This window comes from Mustela putorius, unplaced genomic scaffold (genome assembly GCF_011764305.1).
Source record: "Mustela putorius furo isolate JIRA1106 unplaced genomic scaffold, ASM1176430v1.1 tig00003923_pilon_pilon_pilon, whole genome shotgun sequence".
In the NCBI taxonomy this organism is placed as follows: Eukaryota; Metazoa; Chordata; class Mammalia; order Carnivora; family Mustelidae; genus Mustela; species Mustela putorius.
In genome coordinates this window covers 3,580,892-3,604,055 of record NW_025422068.1, presented here as the reverse complement: position 1 = coordinate 3,604,055, position 23,164 = coordinate 3,580,892, and the positions used below count along the sequence as shown (strand labels likewise).

The window sequence follows — 23,164 nt, the reverse complement described above, 5'->3', positions numbered from 1 at the left end:
AGGAAAAAAATAAAACATGCATGAGAAAAAAATCATTTAAATATGTCAGAAAAAAATGAGACAAAGATGATCAGGAAGATGGGGAATGGCCAATCTCCAACAAATGGTACTGGAAAAGCTAAAGCTGGACCCGTATTTTACACCATACATGAAAAAGAAATCAAAATGGATTCAAGACATAAATAAGACCCAAAGCTAAAAGCCTCCTAAGAAAACCAGGGGAACAGCTTCACAACATTGTGGCACACGACGATGTGGCAAAAATTTCATGGATGTGATACCAAAAGCACAGGTAACAAAAGAAGAAATGGGCAAAAAGAACTACTTGAGTAAAAAGTTGAAAAAGCTTTTCTGAATAACAATGTAATATGCATCGCATTCCTGTTTGCCTTTTGATGAGGGCATTTCTCCCTGGTAACTGACAGAGGTGTGTCTTAGCACAGGGTGCTGTAACAAAATACCACAGACTGGCTGATGATGGGAAATTTGGGGATTTCCCAGTTATGAGGCTTATATAGGAGACTTAGAGCTCAGAATTTATATCCTAGCCTTGGGAAACAACGCTCTGTGACTATCTTCATGTTTCTGCTCGCTCAGGCCTTTCTGAGCACAGAGCACTGGTGCCTCAGAGAAAGGACACGTGGAATGGTGCACATACCTTGGAAGTTGAGTATAGCCTGTTACACTGTTTATGAGCACCAAAAAAAAAAAAAAAATTTTTTTTTTTTTGGGGAAGGAAACGCAAGATACTTTTAACTCTAAAAAGTTGCAAGGAGGGAAATGCAGTTAGGGGGTTACCTGGAAGGAAGGGAGGCAAAGGGAATTATTAACTACCGCTTTATTATTTTTTTTAAGATTTTATTCATTTATTTGTCAGAGAGAATGAGAGAGAGAGAGAGAGAGAGAGAGAGAGAGAGAGAAAGCAGGAGGTAAAGCAGGCAGGGGGAGAAGCAGGCTCCTCACATAGCAAGAAGGCCCCGGTGGAACTCGATCCCGGGACCTTGGGAACATGACCTGAGTGGAAAGCAGATGCTTAACCGACTAAGCCACCCAGGTGTCCCTAACTATTGCTTTAACTGCCAATTTCTTTCAACAGTTAATAGTATTGTATCTATTACCACACCTATCAAGAATCATCAGTTTCCCTCTCCTCCTTTAAAGGCAGACTCTTTGACTCATGAAATTGTGTCTTTTTGTGGACTGAGTTGTCCAAAAGGTATGAACAACATGTGGGCCATAATAAAATTTTTCAATATCTCACTGACATTCAATACCTGTTACATAACAATTACCACCTAGATATAAGAAAATATGTGTAACTCTTTCTAATCTCTCTTAAGAAAGGTATATAAATATATGTAGAAGATCATATAGGCAAGTCTAATTTAAAATCACAAAAATGAAGTCTAATTAATTCCCAGAGATAAATCATACCAGTGACTAAAAAACATATTGTTCTAATATTGTATGCTTACCCCAACTGCTCCCATTTTCCAGACTGGCCCTAACACTTCTTCCTCCACACACTCTCAGACAGGAGCCTCTAGATCCTTCTCTGTAATTAAGATTATAGATGAATTCTTTCATCCCCTTAATACCAACATTGTATTTGACATAGAAACTTTAAACACATATGTCAGAATTCTTTACCAGGCCCTTGCATGCTAGCTGTGTGATCTCAGGCAAGTTACTTAACATCTCTGTGTCTCAGTTTTTGTTTCTACTAAATGAAAATCATATTAAATTATCATGACAATTAAATGAGTCGATATTCGTATTTAGAAAAGTGACACATAATAACTAATACAGGAACGTTTGGGAAATTAAATTAATTAAGAACAGAGTAACAGCTTCTCAACTTCTTAAAATATTTCTAGCATTTGGTGTCCAGAGATTCATAAGCCCTTCTCCCAAATCTGAAATCTCCTTTGACTTTTATACTTAGGGCCTCCAATCTTTTTTTAACTTGCTTCTTTTTCTATAAGTATTTAAACAACTAGTACTCAAGAAACTAAAGAAAAAACAGGTAAGTTGGACTTCACCAAAATTAAAAACTTTTTTGCATCACAGAACACAATTAGGAAAATAGAAGAATACCCCAGGGAAAAGAGGAAGTACTTGCAAGTCATATATCTAATATGGGGCATTCTACGAATATTTAAAAAATGCTTTAAACTCAATCATAAGAAAAACAAAATACCAAGGGGCAACTGGGTAGCTCAGTCCGTTAAGTGCCTGCATTCAGCTCAGGTCATGATCCCAGGGTCCTGGGATCAAGCCTTCCACAGGGCTCCTTGCTCATCAGGAAGTCTACTTCTCCCTGCGCCCCTACCCTCCACTAGTGCAACCTCTCTTTATCCTTCTCTCTCAAACAAAATCTTAAAAAGAAAAAAAGCAAAATAGCGAATTTAAAGATCAGCAAAGCACTTGAAAGCCATTTCTCCAAAAAAGATACACAAATGACCAATTAGCACATACAAAGATGATGCTTGACATCATTAATCACTAGGGAAACACACACATACACGTGTGCAAGGGCGTGCGTGTGCGTGCGTGCACACGCGCACACACACACACACACAAAGACATAAGTAAGGTTGGCCCAGAAATGGAGAAATTGAATCGTTCAGACATTCATGCATCACTAGAGGAAATATAAAATAGTGCATCAGCCTTGTGAAATACTTTGACAGTTCCTCAAAAGCTTCAAACAGTTACTAAATGACCCAACAATTCTACTCTCAGGTATGTACCCAAAAGAACTGAAAAAAGGCAGGCACACAAAAACCTACAGACAAATATTTATAACAGCCTCATCTGGGGTGCCTGGGTGGTTCAGTGGGTTAAGCCTCTGCCTTCGACTCAGGTCATGATCCTAGGATCCTGGGATTGAGCCCCACATCAGCTTAGCAGGGAGCCTGCTTCTCCCTCTCCCTCTGCCTACTGCTCTGCCTACTTCTGCTCTCTCGTGCTCTATCAAATAAATAAATAAAATAATTTTTTTTAAAAAAGCATCATCACAAGAGCCAAAAAGTGGAAACAAACAAAATGTCCATCAATGGATTAATGATAAACAAAATGTGGTATATGCATATACTGGAATATTACTCAGCCATAAAAAAGAGTGGAATACTGACATGTGCTACAACACAGGTCAACTCTGAAATATCTGTGGTTCAGTCACAGAAGCCTGACACAGAGACTACCTACTGTATAATTCTGTCTATAGAAAATATCCCAGAAAAATCTACAGAGACAACAAACAGAGCAGTGGGTCACCTGCATTTGTGAATGGGGGAAGGAAAAAGGGGGACTAACAATGAGTACAGAGCTTTTGGGGGGAAAGGAACTGAAAAACATGAAAATATTGTGGAATATGATAATGGTGACAGTTATACAACTTTGCATATATACTAAAATCCACTGAACTGTACACTACAAAGGCCTACCTTTAAAGGTTGTGAATTACATGTCGATTTTAAAATACCTAGTGCAGCAGTGCTTCTCGAACTTTAATGTATAGAAGAATTATCCAGATGTTTTGTTAAAATAGCGATCCTGAGTAATTCTAAAGTGGCACTTGATATTCTGCATTTCTAAGCGACTTCCCAGTGATGCCAATGCTGCTGGTCCACGAACCACACTCTGACAAGGAAGGCAGAGCACCTCCTTCCACAGTCTGCTGTTGTATACCTCTACCTGACTTATTCCACTTGAGAATAATAATGCCTTTCATTTCAGGCACTACATTAGACAAATGATTTGTGACATAAAATCATAAATTTAGGTTATTGTTAAAGTAAATTCAACACAAAATTTTTTTTTAATTAGCAAATTCTAGGAATAGCCTGAAATGCTGAATTAGAATGCAGGAGAAGCAGATTATACCTCTGGATCTCCCCATAACTGGCTGCAACTTCAGCAGACACATTTATTGCTGGCCTTTAGCTTCCTGACTTCTGAAATGCTAAGAATTTATTAATCTTTAAGATTCCTTCTGGGGGGCACCTGGGTGGCTCACCACGTTAAAGCCTCTGTCTTCTGCTCAGGTCATGATCTCAGGATCCTGGGATCGAGCCCGCATTGGGCTCTCTGCTCAGCAGGGAGTCTGCCTCCCCCTCTCTCTCTGCCTGCCTCTCTGACTACTTGTGATCTCTGTATGTCAAATAAATAAATAAAAATCTTAAAAAAAAAAATAAAGAACTCAATGAGGAACAGATGGAAATAGGGAAGCGATGAATTTCATGCACATATTTCTTTTTTATTTTTCTTTTTAAGTAAACTCTAGGCACAACATAGAGCATGAACTCACGCCCCTGATTTCAAGAGTCATATGCTCTCTCGACTGAGCCAGGCAGCCTCCCCTCATGTAGAGATTTCTGGTAACTTTCTTTAAATTATCCTTTCACATATAGCAAGTCATAATTCCTCTCAATTTATGTTCTACTACCTGGAATGATATACCCAACAGAAGCAAGTTAACTCAAGTTCTATATATAAATACAATGCCATCTACAACTTGGAGATAAGCCTCATCACCCATGAGGAGAACACAACACTCCAACACATGAGCCAGAAGAGACCCAGAGGTACAGATACAGTCTATCAAAAACAAAAAACAAAAAACCATGAAAGATATGTGAAGATCAAAAAAGATCATCGATGCATTATAAACCCCTGGCATTCTGCATTTAACATTCAACTCTTCTTACTATGCCCCAAAGATCTGAAAGTTCCATGACATGAAATACTTACTTTGTTACTAATTTAAAGCACATTTATTGAAAGACACAGTACAGAAGTCACTTAACAAACAATAAGTAAATTATGCTATTCAGACTCTATATCTCAAACAGGTTGTATTGTGCACTCGTTTTCCAGAATCTTTTATAAATTATTCAATGAAATAAAAAATGAAACAAAACAAACAAAAAATCTGTTTCTTTTGAAAAGGAAAAGGGTATTAAAAAAATAAGCCAACTCCCAATGCTGGTAATAGAAGTAAACGAACATGAAATTCTGGAGAGAATTAAAAGATAATCTGAAGAAAACAAAAACACTAAACTTGAAAAGGCATCTGCACTCCCATGTTCACCACAGTATTATCGACAGTAGCCAAGATATGGAAACAATCTAAGGGTCCATAGATGGATGAACACATAAAGAAAATGATACACACATAAACAGACACACACAGTGCACATTATTCAGCCACTTAAAAAAGGAAATCTTGTCATTTGCAACAACATGGATAAACTTGAGGGCATTATACAAGGTGAAATAAGTCAAACAGAGAAAGATAAACACCATATAACCTCACTCACAGGTTGAATCTTAAAAAAATAATAATAATCTAAACAAATGAGCTCCTAGACACAGAGAAAAGATCAGTGGTTGCCAGAGGTGGAGGACAGAGGGGAGGCAAAATGGGTGAAGTGGGGTCAAAAGGTACAAGCTTCCAGCAGGTAAGTCACAGGGATGTAACACAGAGCATGGCAAATATGGTTAATAATACCATACTGTACATGTCAAAGCTGCTAAGAGAACAGATCTTAAAATTTCTCAGGTGCCTAGGTGGCTCAGTGGGTTGGGCCTCTGCCTTCAGTTCAGGTCATGATCTCGGGGTCCTGGGTTCGAGCCCCGCATCGGGCTCTCTGTTCGGCAGGGAGCCTGCCTCCCCGTCTCTCTGCCTACCTCTCTGCCTACTTGTGGTCTCTCTCTCTCTCTCTGTCAAATAAACAAATAAAATCTTAAAAAAAAAAAAAAAAAAAGTTCTCAACACAAGAAAGAAAACACTTGACAGAGGTTAGACTTAGGTCCTTTTACAATAAACACAAATATCAAAGCATTGTGTTGTACAGCTGAAACTAATAAAATCTTCTATATCAGTTAAAAATTTAGAGGATAATGATGAATTTGAATTAGGCAAAAGATTAGATATGTAACATAATCCAGTCTGTAATAGGTCTATGTAGACACAAGAAACAGCTTTCATGAAAATGTTTTAGTCCCTGGGTTCTCCCAACAGTGTTCAGCTTATCAAGTGAGAAATACAGCTTTAGTGGAAGTTTTAAAGGCAAAAGAGCAAGGATATGCAAATAACTCACTGGAAATAAGTTTATGAAGAAAGGTGGGAGCCTCTACAAACATTTCCATATTCATCTTGAATTTATTACTAGCCAACATCAAGAGTCTCCTGTGTAAAATTCTTCTGAGGGAAGAGATTCACTGCCAAATGGTCTGGATATATTAGAAATCCAGATTAAGAAGAGGCCAACTTAATGGGTTTGTATTACAATTCTTTTACTCATCAGTTAAGTACAAAGCTTACATATGGTTATTCTCTTATTTAGGGAAAGAAGACTATATATTTTTTTCTGTAAAGAAAGCAATACCTTGAATTTTAATGTTGATTTTTTTCTTTCTGCCATTTTTTTCTTATGTATTTGCAGCAAAATGTTTATACTACTATAGAAAATGAATGGAGCGGCTAAACTGCTTAACTAACAGTTAAGACAAATTTATGCAAAAAGCAGGTGTGTGAGTATATGTGTACTGATGAGAAAACTGACAAATTACATTTATAAATAAAATCTAATTAATTTATACATTATTTATACATTTGAAGATTTAGACAAGTACTGAATTTTCATTGTACATTGTACATTTCAGTCTTTCCCTTGGTGAACAAAACCGTAAGAGAGAATTATATTAAAATACTACTCTACCACACTAATTTTGATTGAGCCAAGAAATATATAAACAAACATGCTTTTACAAGTAAACAACTGATACATAGTGGTCTGGTTATCTATGGGTTTTTGGTCTGACCATCCCTGCTTTTAAATAGTCCTGATAACACCACCTCACGTTCTTGGAGAAATTTCCAGATTCATGTGGTCCTGCTCTCATTAGTTGTACCACCATCCTCCCCACGCCCAAAAATGGGACAATCCAGGATTCTGCCCTGGGAAGGAGAAATCATCTTTCTGTTGAGATAAATTAAGCCACGGGCACCTGGGTGGCTTAGTGGGTTAAAGCCTCTGCCTTTGGCTCGGGTTATGATCCCAGGGTCCTGGGATGGAGCCCCACATCAGGCTCTCTGCTCAACAGGGAGCCTGCTTCCTCCTCTCTCTCTGCCTGCCTCTCTGTCTACTTGTGATCTCTGTCTGTCAAATAAATAAAATCTTAAAAAAAAAAAAAGATAAATTAAGCCAGTAAGAGGCTAATCTGCTGCTTCCTACAGATTTCTTCTAGTAGCACAGAAGAAGTCAAAAATCAAACCCAATGCAGAGGGCAGCAATCCTCAAAAACAGAGAGAGCTGCTTCAGAACCAGATCCCAGGCAAGACAGAATCCACTCCTACTGGTTCTTAGCTTCCTAGTGACATGACCTGTATACTTTCTTTTTTGTTCAAGTTTGAATTGAAACTCTGTCGTTAATTACCCGTGCACAACTCATGTTACAAGAAGTTAAGTTATCTTAACTGTACACTCACTTATTAAAGCCGGGCCCCTAGGAAAGTTTATTGCATAATAAAACAAAAATTCTTTCCAGAAAAGCTGGGGAATAGTTACTAATTAAATAAAAATCATTATATACGAATGGGAAGTTTTTTAAGAAGGGGAGAATATATTAAAAATAAGCATATCTTTTTAGTGTTACAAAAGTAACAAAAAGTGAACTATAAGAGGTAGTTCAGAACTTACTATAAAATCACTATAATTATCAACATCATTTTATAGATGTCTAAAGGTAAGCATTGTTACATTCAAAAATCAATCCTCTCTTCACCTCAACTTAGCTATCTGTGAATATGTAAGTGTATGTATACATATAAAACTTTTTTCTTTTTTTTTTTTAATATTTTATTTATTTATTTGACAGAGATCACAAGTAGGCAGAGCAACAGGCAGAGAGAGGGAGAAGCAGACTCTCCGCCGAGCAGAGAGCCCAATGTGGGGCTCGATCCCAGGACCCTGGGATCATGACCCGAGCCGAAGGCAGAGGCTTTAACCCACTGAGCCAACCAGGTGCCCCAAAACTTTTTTCTTTTAAAGAAAGAGTAAATATACAGATTTCACTGGTTTTTGCAACAACTTCCAGAAAGTGGGTTGGTTTGCCTAACCAACCCACACTCATATATTTGGGCTATGTATTATATGACACTCTAAAAAAGCATACGTATTATTATTCCTAAAATGACCCATATTTCCCATGTATATTAAGATGAAACTATCTCAGAATATATGAATTTTTATAAATTGTGTTGGGCTTTAAATCACTATTTTTTTTTTATTTCAAGCAAAAAAAAAAATTTTAGGAAAAAATATTTAGGAACAGACACTTTTGCTAGAGCTCTTGCCAGAGCTAGCAACATTTCAATTTAAAAAGTAAATTTGGATACCTATTCTATAACTCTGAAGAGGTTCAGAAAAGCATAAAATACACACAGAGAGACTGATGAGGCAATTAATGAATAATGGTAAAACTTCAGGGCATTCAAGGGACCTTTGTTACGATTCTTGAGACTTTTCTGAAAGTTTGAAGCTCTTTCAACATAAAAGTTGACATCTTAGTATCACATTGTTATATAATTACCAAAGTATTTTATAAATACATTTATTTTCTAATGGCCCATTTTTTGGAGATTTTTCACCTTTACCTTTTTTATCTCTAAGAACTCTAAGCTTACGAAGCCTTTTATCTGATTCACAGATTTCCAGAAAGCTATCTGCCTTTCACTTTAGCTTATGGTGATATTTTCTGTCATATAGTCAAATCTAGCTAATGTTTCTTTTAAGCACTTTATTTTATCTGATGGTCGTAATAGGCCCATTTCCAGGCTAAACAAATATCTACTTATATTTGCTTCTAGCTTAGAAAAATGAGAAAAGGAAAAAGTGATTAAAAAAAATATATGGTATAGTAGGATGGGAAAATTATTTCATTTATGTCCTTAACTGCTACTCAATTTAAATAAGAAAATGAATTTGGTAAATTATTTATTTTAAAGTATCTTTTAATCTTTGTAATATGACTTTGTAATTCATTGCTATGGTACTCATGTACTCATGTTACCACAAAATGAAAGATGCAGACACAGCATAAGCAAGAAAAAAAAATTCAAATATTTGCACCAAACCTACAGACATAAGACTTCCATAAACTTTCTTTGTATGTTGGACAATATCTAATTGTAATGTCAACATAAATTTTGTCTAAAATGTGCAGCAACCTAACAGTATCCCTGCCTTTTAGGAGTTGGTTCTTGTGGATCATGGTATATTCACAAAGCCAGATAAACCTGCGGAAGCTATACTCGGTAAATATCCTTGATGGAAGCTTCCCTTTCAGTACGCTGCTCTGGTTAAGACAACAGCGTTGGCTCAAAACTAGATCGGTTAAAGACGCAGCTCTGCTCTGAAATAGTTGTGTGATCTAAAGCAAGGTACTGAACACATCTGTATCTCAGCCTCTTCATGTGTTACCTAAGACAGTAACAATACTCTGGGGACGACTTAAGCAAGTTAAGACACATAAACCACTTGGAATTACTGGCTCATTCAAAGCACTCAACACGTCAGCTGTTTTTTACATCTGTTTTGCGTAGATGAGTCTCATCTAAAAACTGTATCCGCATTTTAATCAAAGGGAATGAAAACTACAAAGAGTTTGAGATTAGAATCTCAGAATCATGATTCCACTGTTATTCGTCACCAAGTGCATGTGTTGTTATACACATAACAGAACAGATAAATATATAACACAAAAGCTACTAGAAATGCAGAGCCAACTTCATTTAAAAGACATGAACAGAAGCTTTTCAAATACCTTTTTCAGAATCAAATACTTCATGTATGACAAAAATAAAAGTGCAATGAAAAAATTTGAGAATGTGAATTTTTTTTTTTTTTTTTAGATTTCATTTATTTATTTGACAGAGAGAGAGAGAGATCACAAGCAGGCAGAGAGGCAGGCAGAAGGAGGAGGAAGCAGGCTCCCCGCTGAGCAGAGAGGGGGGGCTCGATCTCAAGACCCTGGGATCATGACCTGAGCTGAAGGCAGAGGCTTTAACCCACTGAGCCACCCAGGCGCCCTGAGAATGTGAATTTTTATAGTGAATTTTTTATAGTCACAAAACAGATACAAAAATTTGCCATTTACTTACCCATACAAAAATCATAAACATACTCAAAATATTGTAGGCAGTGTTCTTTTATCACAATATAACAAAATAAAATAAAAATAAAACAGAGACAAAAATCTTATAACACCTGAGAATTAAGAAGTCATTGATAGGGCAAGTGGGTGGCTCAATAGGTTGCTTCAACTCAAGTCATGATCCCAGGATCCTGGGATTGAGTCCCACATCTGGGCTCCCTGCTCAGTGGGGAGTCTGCTTCTCCCTCTGCCCCTTCCTGCTGCTTGTACGTGTTTACTTGCTCACTCTCTCTCAAAAATAAATAAATAAAATCTTAAAAAATAAAAGAAGTCATCAATAATCCATGAGTAGAAAGAAATCAAAACTAATTACAAATCATATCAGTGGTATAGATAAGTATACATCAACCCAAAATTATAAGCTACAATGAAAGTAACATTAAGAAGAAATATTATGAAGCGGGGGGGTGGGAGGGATGGTGTGGCTGGGTGATGGACATGGAGAGAGTATGTGCTATGGGGAGTGCTGTGCATTGTGTAAGACTAATGAATCACAGACCTGTACACCGAAACAAATAATACATTATATGTTAACTATTAAAAAAAAAAAAAAAAAACCTGAAGGGACACATAAGTCAAATGTAGTCTGGGACCACTAAGGAGGTCCAATCAAACCCATCCATTGTCTGATGCACCTCATTTCCAATTCGGGTTTCTTACCATTTACAAACCCAGAAAAAGAAGAAATATTACAGTCTTCTCTCCTTTTATTATTAAAGAAGGAACTCACTAATCTTACTAAAGGAAGAAAATACACAGTAAAATCTTACAAAAACAGAAAAATGAGCTGAAAGTGGTGAAAGAAACTGATCAAGATAAAAATCACAGATTAAGGAAAAAATGAAGTACAATAGCCATTAAAACAATCTAAAGGCTAATACTTTTAAAAGCTAAATAAAACAGAAAAACATCTTTTGAGTATGCTCATAGGGAAAAAAGTGTGTGTGTGAGTGATTAGAAAGGACAAAAGACATAATTCAGAATAAATTAAGTATGTAAGAATATATTCAGGTATATGGCAACCAATTTGTTAACTCAAGGGAAAGGAATAATTACCCCAAAAAGATTAAAGTTTTTTTAAAAAGTTATTAAAAAATCAAACAGAAGGAGAAAGCTTGAATAATTTCCATAAGAGCTTAAAAGAAGGGTTTAAAAGTTATCATTTTTAAAAAGACCAGGAACAGGTGGTTTCACCAATGAGTTCATTCTAGTTTTTAAAAAGCAAGAATTCCAATATTATTTGAACTATTCTAGGCCATAGGAAATACTAAAATCTCTCCTATTCATTTGGTGAAGTTAAGACTATCTTAGTACTCAAACCTGATAATAGAAGTATAAAAAATACATAAATTATAATTCAATGGCCTCAAATAAAAATTTCAGCAAAATATCAAAGGGAGAATATAAAATGATCAAGTGGGGTACATTCAATGAATACAAGAATGGCTCACTATGGGAAACGTACCATCATCAACAAATTGAAGGATAATCTAATTATAATAATAAATGACAAAATAGTATTTCATAAAAATTAAGTCATTCCTAATAAGAAGAGGTAATTTAGTTACCATACAGAAGTATTTAAATATAACACTTCACAAAAACATTAACAGATATAGAAATAATTAATCCTTAGACTTCACCAATTAAATGTCTGAGATACTCTTACTATAACCAAATGCCTAAATTAAGGTGAAGTTTGGTGGCAGGAATTGAAAAAGATGAACAGGGCACAAACTTTCTACATATACATAGCAAACACACATACACCCATATACATATCTATGTAAATGCATTCACACACATAATTATTACCAAATCCATACATAAAAAACATATGTGTAGCTCCTCACAGAAAATATATACAACATACATAATTATACATTTGTGTTTATTCTACATTAAAATACTAGTTTACCTGTTTGGGGAGTCGGAACAAAGAATTCTTATAGAAAATGTCCTTAGCCTGGCTCCATGTACCATCGATGATGATGATTGTGGAAGGATAAATAGGAGATTCTAATATAAATTCTTCCAAATTAGTAGCTTCGGCCCCTGGATATAATATTAATGTATCAGACTTCCGACAAATAGTTGAAAGTTCAGGATCTCTAAAAATTTAAAAAGAAAATCCTCTGTTAGCTTGTGAGGGGAAAAAAGAAGTTTAACTACTCTTATTGTAGTTCCTTCAAAAATACACATCAAAGCATTTTGGTACTGGAAATGTAAGAAAGAGTCAGAAAGCCTCTGTCTGCAAGCAACAAAACAACCTTGAAGGGAAGGAAACAAGTTAGAGAGTCTATTGAAGACAATAAATGGCATCTTCAAACTGATTAATGGCATCTACAAAAATGTACAACAAGATCTTATTTTACAATGTCCCTTGAGATTGGGATCAAAGTGAAATATTGGTTTTTACCACTCCTAATATACATTGTACTAAGGTTCCCAGTTATTGCAATAAAGCAAGAAAAAGAAATAAAAGCCATAAAGATCATTTGCAGGTGATAGTACAACTTGAATAGAAAGTTCTAGGGAAGCTACAAAACAATTCCAATAAGTAGCAAATAAATTTAGAAAGTCACCTGATATAGGGTTGGTACACAAAACCCAATTGTTTTCTTATATACTAGAGGCAAAAAATTGAAAGTAAGTATTTTTTTTAAGATTTTATTTATTTATTTGACAGACAGAGATCACAAGTAGGGAGAGAGGCAGGCAGAGAGTGAGAGGGGGAAGCAGGCTCACTGCTGAGCAGGGAGCCCGATGTGGGGCTCGATCCCAGGACCTTGGGATCATGACCTGAGCCAAAGGCAGAGGCTTTAACCCACTGAGCCACCCAGGTGCCCCTGAAGGTAAGTATTTTTAAACTCCACTTATAAAAGATACCAAAAGCAGTAGGTCTCTTAACCATTCCTGAATGGTTACATCATGTACTCTAAAAAAAACTTAAATTAACACCATTCAATTGCCAGATTAATAATTAATTAACAATATCAACTGGCTTTAGTTTAAAATCCAATAGTGAATAATAGTTTACTGACTAGGCACCATATTAGGCTCCAAAGGAAAAAAACAAACTACTTAATATAATAGATTCAAAATGGGATGAACTATTTGAAAACGCATCAAGATTCTCATCCACAACATTGGGGGGGGGGGTTGCTATGGTGAGGAAAATAATAATAATAATAATAATTTTTTTAAAAAAAGATTCTCAACCACAAACATGTTGGTGGAGCTGTTAGATAGCCAAATGTCAGGAATGACCCAGATAGTTTAGATACTCATCTAAATGAAATGAAATAAACTGCAATGAAATAAACTGGATCCAAGCTGGCAGATGGATCAAGTTTGGATATACCTACATCCACCCACAAATTACAAAGAGACTTTATGTGAAAGAAATGTCACAAAGTAAATGATACACACGCTCGCCATGCAAAGGGCTCTGGATCTCATGTGCATTCCTAATAAAATGGCAAAATTCACACCAAGCCCAGAGCAAATCTCATCTCTGAGGGCAAGGCAAAGAAAATTTTATATGAGAAGTGTTCCTAAACAATAGTTACCAAGAAGGGAAAAAATAATTTTATAAAGTTCTAACATGATATTATTTTCATAATTTGAAACTAAATAAAAAGGAACCCAAAATAATAAGGGAAGGGAAAATTTTGGTCAATTCCCTGGGATGGGAGCTAGTACTAGCCTTATTTAGCATTTTCATAAGTGGACTGAAAAACAAATCCCTGTATTTTCAAAAGAAATTAAATTTTGCATCTAAAAATATACTTAACTGTGCAGGTGGGATCAAAATAATTAGTGAAGGCTTTGTGAATAGGCAGAAAAGCAAAAAAAAAATGCTTCAAAGATAAAAGATTTGCAGAAAAACTTAAATATATACATAGTATTTAATATAAATTTATGATAATGGGTTATATAATAAGATCCAAGAACATTGTATGTGAAGTAAGATCCAAGTACATTATAGAACTGTCAGTGAACTTATCAACTAATGGGCTGCTGCCCCTAAAAATACTGGGCCTCAATCAAAGAGTTATTTTAAACATGACAAGAAAAGGCATCCTTTAAAAAAGATACGATCTGGGGAGCCTGGGTGGCTCAGTTGGTTAAATGTCTGCCTTCAGCTCAGGTCATGATCCCAGGACCTGGGATCCCAGGACCTGGGATCATGACCTGAGCTGAAGGATCAAGTCCCATATCGGGCTCCTTGCTCAGCGGGGAGTCTGTTTCTCCTGGAAATGCCTGCCACTCCCCCTGCTTGTGCTCTTTCTGTCAAATAAATACATAAAATCTTAAAAAAAAAAATTTTTTTTAAATGTGATGTGCCTATAACAAGAATACTAAATATAGTACTAGTCATCATGCCTTAGGAAAGCCTTAATGGGCAGGAATTGGATAAATATGTGTTCATTTACATAAATGTATATCATATATAATTGTTAATTTAAGAAAAGAAAGAAGAAAAAACACAACTAAATCTAATACAAATACTCTAAAATGAAATAAACAGTAAATATATGTCTTTTAGACTCAAAATATATTCCTGTAGAACTGAGATAATTCCTCTGTTTATTACATTTTGGCCTGTGTTTTCTGAGGGTGTTTTTGTTCATGTTTTGATTTGTCCTGTATTATTTTGAGGAAGAAGGCAGAACTTAATTTTTTTTTAACCTCTTCCAATGTACCATGCTCTGGGTCTGATGGATAAGGTGAAAGAAACCACTTTTTAAAGATCTGTGTAGCTGTGACTTATTCTCAATTTCCCTAAAAGGTAATTTACCTTTCTTCACTGAAGCGACGACCAATCTTGACTTTACACTTGTCCTGGGGGAGGCATGCTGCTAATAGGGGAACTGTCCGCAACACCTTGCTTTCCTTTAATTACAAAATTAATTAAGACATAGATTTTCACTTAGACAAACACACTTTTAAAACTCATGATGAACATGATTCATTACATGATATATAACTTCCACAAGACTTTTATTACAAATCACAGTTTAATAAAAAGAGCCACAGTTTCTCTGATTTATCAGTATTAAACATAAGTACACATTTTTATTTTACTTGTGTGTGTTTAGAGATTTACTAATCAAATAAGAAGATTACATTAATATAAATAATAGTTAAGATTATGAAAAATGAAATCTGCATTTAACTAAACTGAATCATTTATTCTGACAAATTTTATTTCAGTAATAATTACATTTTGTAGTATCAACTTGAAGATAATTGCCTAAATCCTTATGTCCAGGAAAGAAGGAAGTGCTAAAAAAGAAAAAGTCATGGAGCCCATCAAACTGACACAGAAGCCAAGCTTAAAGAGTTCCCAATGACCAAAATGGTACAATTTGAATAACAAAGTAAATAGCAAAGTACCTGGATTATGACCCAAAATAAAAAAATAAATAGGAGAGAAGAGATAAAATTCCTTACAGAAGAATTCCAAGTAGTAAACATAAGTACTCCCTACTCCAGGAGGTGGAGCTTAATGTCTCCTACTCACCTGAATGTGGGTTGGATTTACAGGCTATGTCCAAACAATAAAGGTTATAGGAAGGGGAAAAGTAAAATAACCTTAGAGCAGAGAAATCTGGTGACCATTCATGCAAATTCCATTAACTATCATCAGTGTTTTTTTCCAACATCCTAGCTTTCAACACTAAAAACCACCTTTCCTGTCACAAGAATTCTATCCTTTATCCTAGTATACCCAGCTGATATGCTGGTTTGCCTGAGCCTGCCTCTTCTTGGTTATTTTAGTCTATAGTGCTCAGTCACTGTCTGGCTCGTCTCCACTGGCCCAATTGGAAATTTTAAGCCTGATGTAATAAGTGCCAGGAGCCCTCTCTGAGCAGTTCACCTACCTACAGACCCCTGTTACCTTTATCAGTTTATGTAACACTGTTTATATATATCCTCACAGCAATTAATGTGACCATTATGGCACATTAATACACACAGCATATTAACACACAAAAGGGTGACGTTTCATATGAATTTACTGAAGTAACCAAAAATAAGTTTATAATTACATTACTTATGTTTATAACAGAAACAAAAATTATGGTAGTAACGGTATTCAACACACACACAAATACATCCTTCAGGGACATTTTTGCATTAATCTCTTTCATCCTAGGTTTCTGAAGTGTTGATTAAAATAATTTGAAAAGGTAAATCTAGAGATGCCAAGAGTAGTTAAATTAATCTACCTAAAACTTGGAAAACAAAAGAGCAGAGTCAGATTTGTTGGGATTTGCAATTAAAAAGAACATGTAGCAAGCTAGAGCTGTGAGGAGAATGGAACCAATGTGGAGCAGCTCCTACGGAGAATGGGATGAGGAGAGGTAAGGGGAGAGGTCTGGGACAGTCTCCAATATGTCCTATTATTTTCTTCCCTCCTTACCGTCACTATGAGACTATGACACATACTACTTAAACCACTCTCCAAACTTCTACCAGCATACATATATATACATACATACATATATATAGAATTAAATAGTGCAGTATCAAAATCAAAAGATTTATAATGTTCCCAGATATACTCCCCACTACCACTTCCCAAAGGCAAGTACTTTAACTCTCTCAACTATTTCTTCTAGTAGTTATCTCCATATTTGTATAAAACATGTGTGTCTTACTATCAATTTTTTTTAAAGATTTTATTTTATTTATTTGACAGACAGAGACCACAAGCAGGCAGAGAGGCAGGCAGAGAGAGAGAGAGGAGGAAGCAGGCTCCCCGCTGAGCAGAGAGCCAGATGCGGGGTTCGATCCCAGGACCCTGGGACCACGACCTGAGCCGAAGGCAGAGGCCTAACCCACTGAGCCACCCAGGTGCCCCTCTTACTATCAATTTTTTTTTTTAAGATTTTTTTTTTTTTTTTATCTGACAGAGATCACAAGTAGGCAGAGAGGCAAGCAGAGAGAGAGGAGGAAGCAGGCTCCCTGCAGAGCAGAGAGCCCGATGTGGGGCTCGATCCCAGGACCCTGGGATCATGACCTGAGCCGAAGGCAGAGGCCTAACCCACTGAGCCACCCAGGTGCCCCTCTTACTATCAATTTTAAGTATTACTTAAAACCACCATTTATTATCATCATCATAGCTGACTCTAATAAACATAATTCTAAGTACATTATAGATAGATGGATAGACAAACTGATTCATTTACTGCTCGCAGTAAACCAGTAAAGAAGTGTATCTTTTATCATGTCCATTTTCCCAATGATGAAACTAAAGCACAGAGAAGTTAATTAACTTGCCCAGGGTTACAGTTTACAGAGCTATTAAGGCTTTACATTCAAGCAGTCTGGCTCCTGAGCCCTTATTCTTAACTAAAGGCACTGAATAAGCACAGCCTCTTACAATAAATAGGGATTTACCTTTCTTCCATCATGCCCTAACATCACATATTCTCATATTTTTAGTTAAGTCAATAAATAGTGCTTACATCACTATGGCTACATGGTGTCACAGAACATTTCTTCCTTACAGATATTTTTCACACTTTTGAGATAACCATTACATTTTATTCTTAAATATTTTTCTCCAAACATGTAAGTACTCTTTGAAATGCTCCACCATATCACCTCCGTATCATCCACTCCATCAAATCTTTTCCCAAAGCCTCCTCCTAAAGCCTATCTAAATGGACTTCAATCACTTTTTAGGGGGAATGGTCAAATTAGAATGCTCATTAAAAAGAAAAAAAAATGTGCTGAGATTAAGTACAAGGAAGGCCAGTATTATTGAGTTAGATTAAAACTGGAAAGCTCCTTGGATGACAAGGAAAAACAGTATGGATATAGTTGTAGATACTTGTATAAAAGATATCTGTAGCATACACAATTATAGAGGGATCACCTACCCTGTGAACTAATCATGAAAAAAAGTAAGAAAGAAAGGAAGCAAAGGAGAGGAAAAACAAATAAATGAATGAATAAGATATTTGAAAGCATTAAAACTGCCACAAATCAATGAAAACACATACATTTTTGACCTTTTACTATTTAATTTTTATTACTGAATTTAATAAATAAAATTTTATTAATTTAATTATTATTGAGTATTTATATTATTATATTGTATTTATACATAATATTTATCATGTATAGCTGATATATACACAATATTTTATTAGTTTCAGGTATAGAACCTAATGATTTGACAATTCTATATACTACACAATGCTCACCACAGTAAGTATGTAACCTTCTGTCATCACACATTATTACAATATTAATAACTATATTCCCAATGCTGTACTTTTTGTCCCCATGACTTATTTACTTTACAACTGGAAATTTGTACCTCCTAACCCCCTTTAGGTGTTTCACCCATCCCCCTACCACCTTCTCCTCTGGCAACCACCAGTTTGTTCTCTGTATTTATAAGTATGTTTCCAGTTTTTTTTTTTATTTGCCGTTTGTTTTGTTCTTCAGATTCAACATATAAGTGAAATCATATGGTAGTTGTCTTTCTCTCTCTGCCTTATTACACTTAGCATAATACACTCTCCAGGTCCACCCATGTTGTACAAATGATAAGATCTCATTCTTTTTATGGCTGAGAAATACTCCTATGTGTGTGTGTGTGCGCGCGTGTGTCTATCGATGGACACTTAGGCTGCTTCCATATCTTGGCTATTGTAAATAATGCTGCAATAAACATAGTGGTGCATGTATCTTTTCAAATTACTGTTTCCGTTTTCTGTGGGTAAATACCCTCTGATGGACTTAATAGTCAAATGGTATTTCTATTTTTAATTTTTTGAGGACACTCCATAATTTTCCATAGTGGTTATACCAGTTTACATTCCCACCGAAAGTACACATGGGTGCCATTTTCTCCACTTGCTATTTCTTGTCTTCTTTTTTTGTTTTTTTTTAAAGATTTTATTTATTTATTTGACACAGAGAAATCATAAGCAGGCAGAGAGGCAGGCAAAGAGAGAGGAGGAAGCAGGCTCCCTGCTGAGCAGAGAACCTGATGCAGAGCTCGATCCCAGGACCTGAGATCATGACCTGAGCCAAATGCAGAGGATTTAACCCACTGAGCCACCCAGGCGCCCCCTATTTCTCGTCTTCTTGATACTTGTTATTCTGACAGGCTTGAGGAGGAGATACTTCATTGTGGCTTTGATTGGCATTTTCCTGATGATAACTGACATTGAGTGTCTTTTCATGTGTCTGTTGGTCTTCTGTATGTCTTCTTTCAGGTCTTATGACCATTTTCAACTGGATTATTTGGTTTTTGATGTTGACTTGTGTAAGTTCCTTGTATATTTTGCATATTAACCTTATTAACCAACAATAAGATCTATCATTTACAAATACCTTCTCCTATTCCATAGATTGCATTTTCATTTTGTTGATGGTTTCTTTCACTGTAGAGAAGTCTTTAATTTTGGTGTACTAACAACACTAGTACACTATTTTTTGCTTTTGTTTCCCTTGCTTGAGGAGACATATTCATAAAGATGCTGCTAAGGCCAATGCCCAAAACCTTACTGCCTATCTGTTCTTTTAGTAGCTTTGTGGTTTCAGATATCACTTTTAGGACTTTAATCCATTTTGGGTTTATTCTGTGTATAGTATAAGCAAGTGGTCCAATTCCACTGTTCTGAATGTAGGTGACCAGTTTTCCCAGCACCATTTATAGAAGAGACCTTCTTTTCCCCATTGTATATTCTTGCCTCCTTTGTTTGTAAATTAATTAATTAATTACATTAATTAATATAAGTATAGGTTTCCTTCTGGTCTCTCTATCCTGTTCTATTGATCTATATGTCTACTTCTGTGCCAGTAACATAATACTGTTTTGATTATTACAGCTTCGAAGTGGATATCTTGAAATGTGGGATTGTGATACCTCCATTTTTGCTCTTCTTTCTCAAGAGTGCTTTATTTATTCAAGGTCTTTGGTGGTAACATACAAATATTGGGAATACTTGCTCTAGTTCTGTGAAAAATGCTAGTGGTATTTTAAAAGGTATTGCACTGAACTGGTAGAATGCCTTGAGCAATATACATATTTTAATAACATTAAATCTTCCAATCCATGAACATGGTATATCATTCTATTTGTACCATCAATTTCTTTCATCAATGTCTTATAGTTTTCACACTATAGGTCTTTCACTTCTTTGGTTAAATTTGTTACTAGGTATTTTACTCTTTATGGTATAACTGCAACTGAGATTGTTTTCTTTTCTTTCTTTTTTTTTTTAGATTTTATTTATTTACCTGAAAGTCGGAGATCACAAGTAGGCAGAGAAGCAGGCAGAGAGAAAGGAGGAAGCAGGCTCCCTGCCAAGCAGAGAGCCTGATGAGGGGCTCGATCCCAGGACCCTGGGATCATGACCCAAGCTGAAGGCGGAAGCTTTAACCCACTAAGCCACCCAGGCGCCCCTGAGATTGTTTTCTTAATCTCTCCTCTGCTACTTCATTGTTAGGGTATAAAAGCACAACATATTTCTGTATTTTATTTTTATATCATGTAACTTTACTGAATTCAATTATTGGTTCTTATAGTTTTTGGTAGAGGCTTTAAGGTTTTATGTAATTCTACGTCACCTCAAATAATGACAGTTTTATTTCTTTACTACCAAGGTAGAGGCCCCTGAAAACATTAAAATTGGCACAAATTTTTAAAAACACCTATATTTTAAATACTATCTTATGTCTGGAACCACAAAATAATAACCACTATTACACTATTTTTTTGCTTTTGTTTCCCTTGCTTGAGGAGACATATTCACAAAGATGTTGCCACACGTATACTGCAAAATGAAAAAAACATTCACCATCAAAAGTCGAGTTTTATCCAAAACTATTATGGTCCATAAACTATCATTTTTTACAACTCTGAGCTGCAGAGCATTGCAAATTTAAATACAGCAAAATAATGCTAGTGACCAAATTGTTCAATTGTTCAAATCCTGACAAAAGCATGTTGTAACACTAAAACAAACAAACAAACAAAAAAAACTGCTGCCCAACAAATGGAATATTCGACAATTTGCAGTAAAAGAATAAGTGTTTCATCATTTGGAAAAGGAAGAAGACAGACTGATACCTTTCAAATCCTTGTTAAGGATTTCAAAGTGGCAAAGGCTTCAGAAATTTAAGAAAAAAATTATTTCTTCTCCAAAAGTCTGACTCAGTAGATTATATCCTGAGTTCCCAAATGCTAGAAGAATTTTAATTTCAGTTAATCTAAACCCATTCTGTACCATGCATCAAGTATTTTTATAATGATTATCATTTATGGTTATCAAGGAAATCCTTCCCTCCCTTCTTTCTTTACTGCAGTTAATCATGAATTACAAACACACATACACACCAGTACATGCACAATTTTCACCTATACAGGAAAGTACTAAATAAAAAATCCTCATCTACAACATATATACTTAAAATATACATATCTGCTCTACTCATTACAGGAATAAAATTTTATTTTATATGTTCATTTCATAATACTAAAATACTGGCATTTCTACTTTAACAAGAAACATTAAGAAATACGTGCTATGATTAAAATTTAAAAAGCAATGATTTTCTTGGTTCTTCACTCACAAAATTTCATTTTTTCTTCACACAGAATCACTGGTGTTCTAAATTTCTATACTATTCAATTACCATTTTTATGAAATAATACAGTTTTATGAGATAACAGTTTTTAGGTCTCTAAAGCATATGACATGACACTATAATATATAAAAGAAACTTTTTTCCAAAGACAAAGCATTTATCATCAATTTATTTTCAGATATGTTAAAGAGCTGGAACATATGAATATGTTCATCAGTGTGTTTCCTCTTACATACTAATATTCTATTTGAAATTAGGTATTTTATAAATCTTACCTCGGCTGGATGCTGAATTATGTATAAATGAGTAGAGATGTGCAGAGGATGCAACGGTAGAAATGGACACAAACATACTTTCTGAGGCCGGCTACAGGGCAGGAAAAAGAAAAAGAAAACCTGTAAATGTTTAAAATACAGTGATAAAACAATAACCTAAAACTTGAACATAATCCTCTTCTTTATGTAAAGATATTTGCTAAAGCTGCATTCTTTTAAATAAAACACCAAGAATGAATTTAATCAATTAGACTTTAGAAATGGAATTTGGACAAAGATTCAAGTAAATTCTGCACCATCTATATAAACCAAAGTACCTCAAAAAATCCTGTCTTAGTTATCATAAGTGAAGAATACTTATCATGGTCTTTTTATTCTTGAAGCAACACTTCTACTACCTGGCATTCCAAATCAAGAATAGATCCTATATCAAAGAGAAACCTGGCAACTCTTCTAAATCATCTGATATCAGAAGGAATAAAATGATGATAAAATACAAGAATATAATTACCACCTAGAAGAGAGTTCGAATCAAACTTGCCAATTAATCAACACAAAGAGCTTACCATCATAAAAAGAAACCCTAAATGGGCCACCAGATTATATTTAGCAGAAATCATATATCTACAGAATGTCTTACCAATTTATTTTCCCTATTGTTACTGTTCATTTTGTTTTTGTTTTACTTACTTCTTAGTGCTTTACTATTGTTTCAGTAACACTTAATGACATTACAAAATTCAAATGGAATAAAGTATGTATTTCCATCTCAGTCCTCCAAACTAGGGGATTCTCTTCCATAGGGGCAACCAATGACCAGTTCCCTGTGTGTCCTTCCAAATGTATTACAGAAATATACATTAATCTTCTACCATTGAATCCCATATTTGATATATGTTTGTAATATGAAATTCATCAAGCAGCCAGATATCATGGGGGTAAATTTTCATGACAGATCACTATTACAGGCAGACGTTACCTGCCATTAAAACAGCACACAAATGAATGTTGTATTAAAGGGAATTCCCAACAGCATACTG

General features: G+C 35.3%; 1 protein-coding gene across 2 annotated transcripts in view; it reads right to left on the bottom strand.

Moving 5' to 3' along the window:
- Nucleotides 1-23,164, bottom strand: part of DTWD2 (DTW domain containing 2) — a 108,582-nt gene that overhangs the window by 64,823 nt on the left and 20,595 nt on the right. For both annotated transcript variants that reach the window (XM_045069310.1, XM_045069311.1), the window contains exons 2-4: nucleotides 22,125-22,215; nucleotides 15,029-15,123; nucleotides 12,143-12,335 (exon numbers count right to left, since the gene is read on the bottom strand). In XM_045069310.1, the coding sequence (XP_044925245.1) occupies nucleotides 12,143-12,335; nucleotides 15,029-15,123; nucleotides 22,125-22,215 (379 nt within the window). The remainder of the gene's footprint in view (nucleotides 1-12,142; nucleotides 12,336-15,028; nucleotides 15,124-22,124; nucleotides 22,216-23,164) is intronic.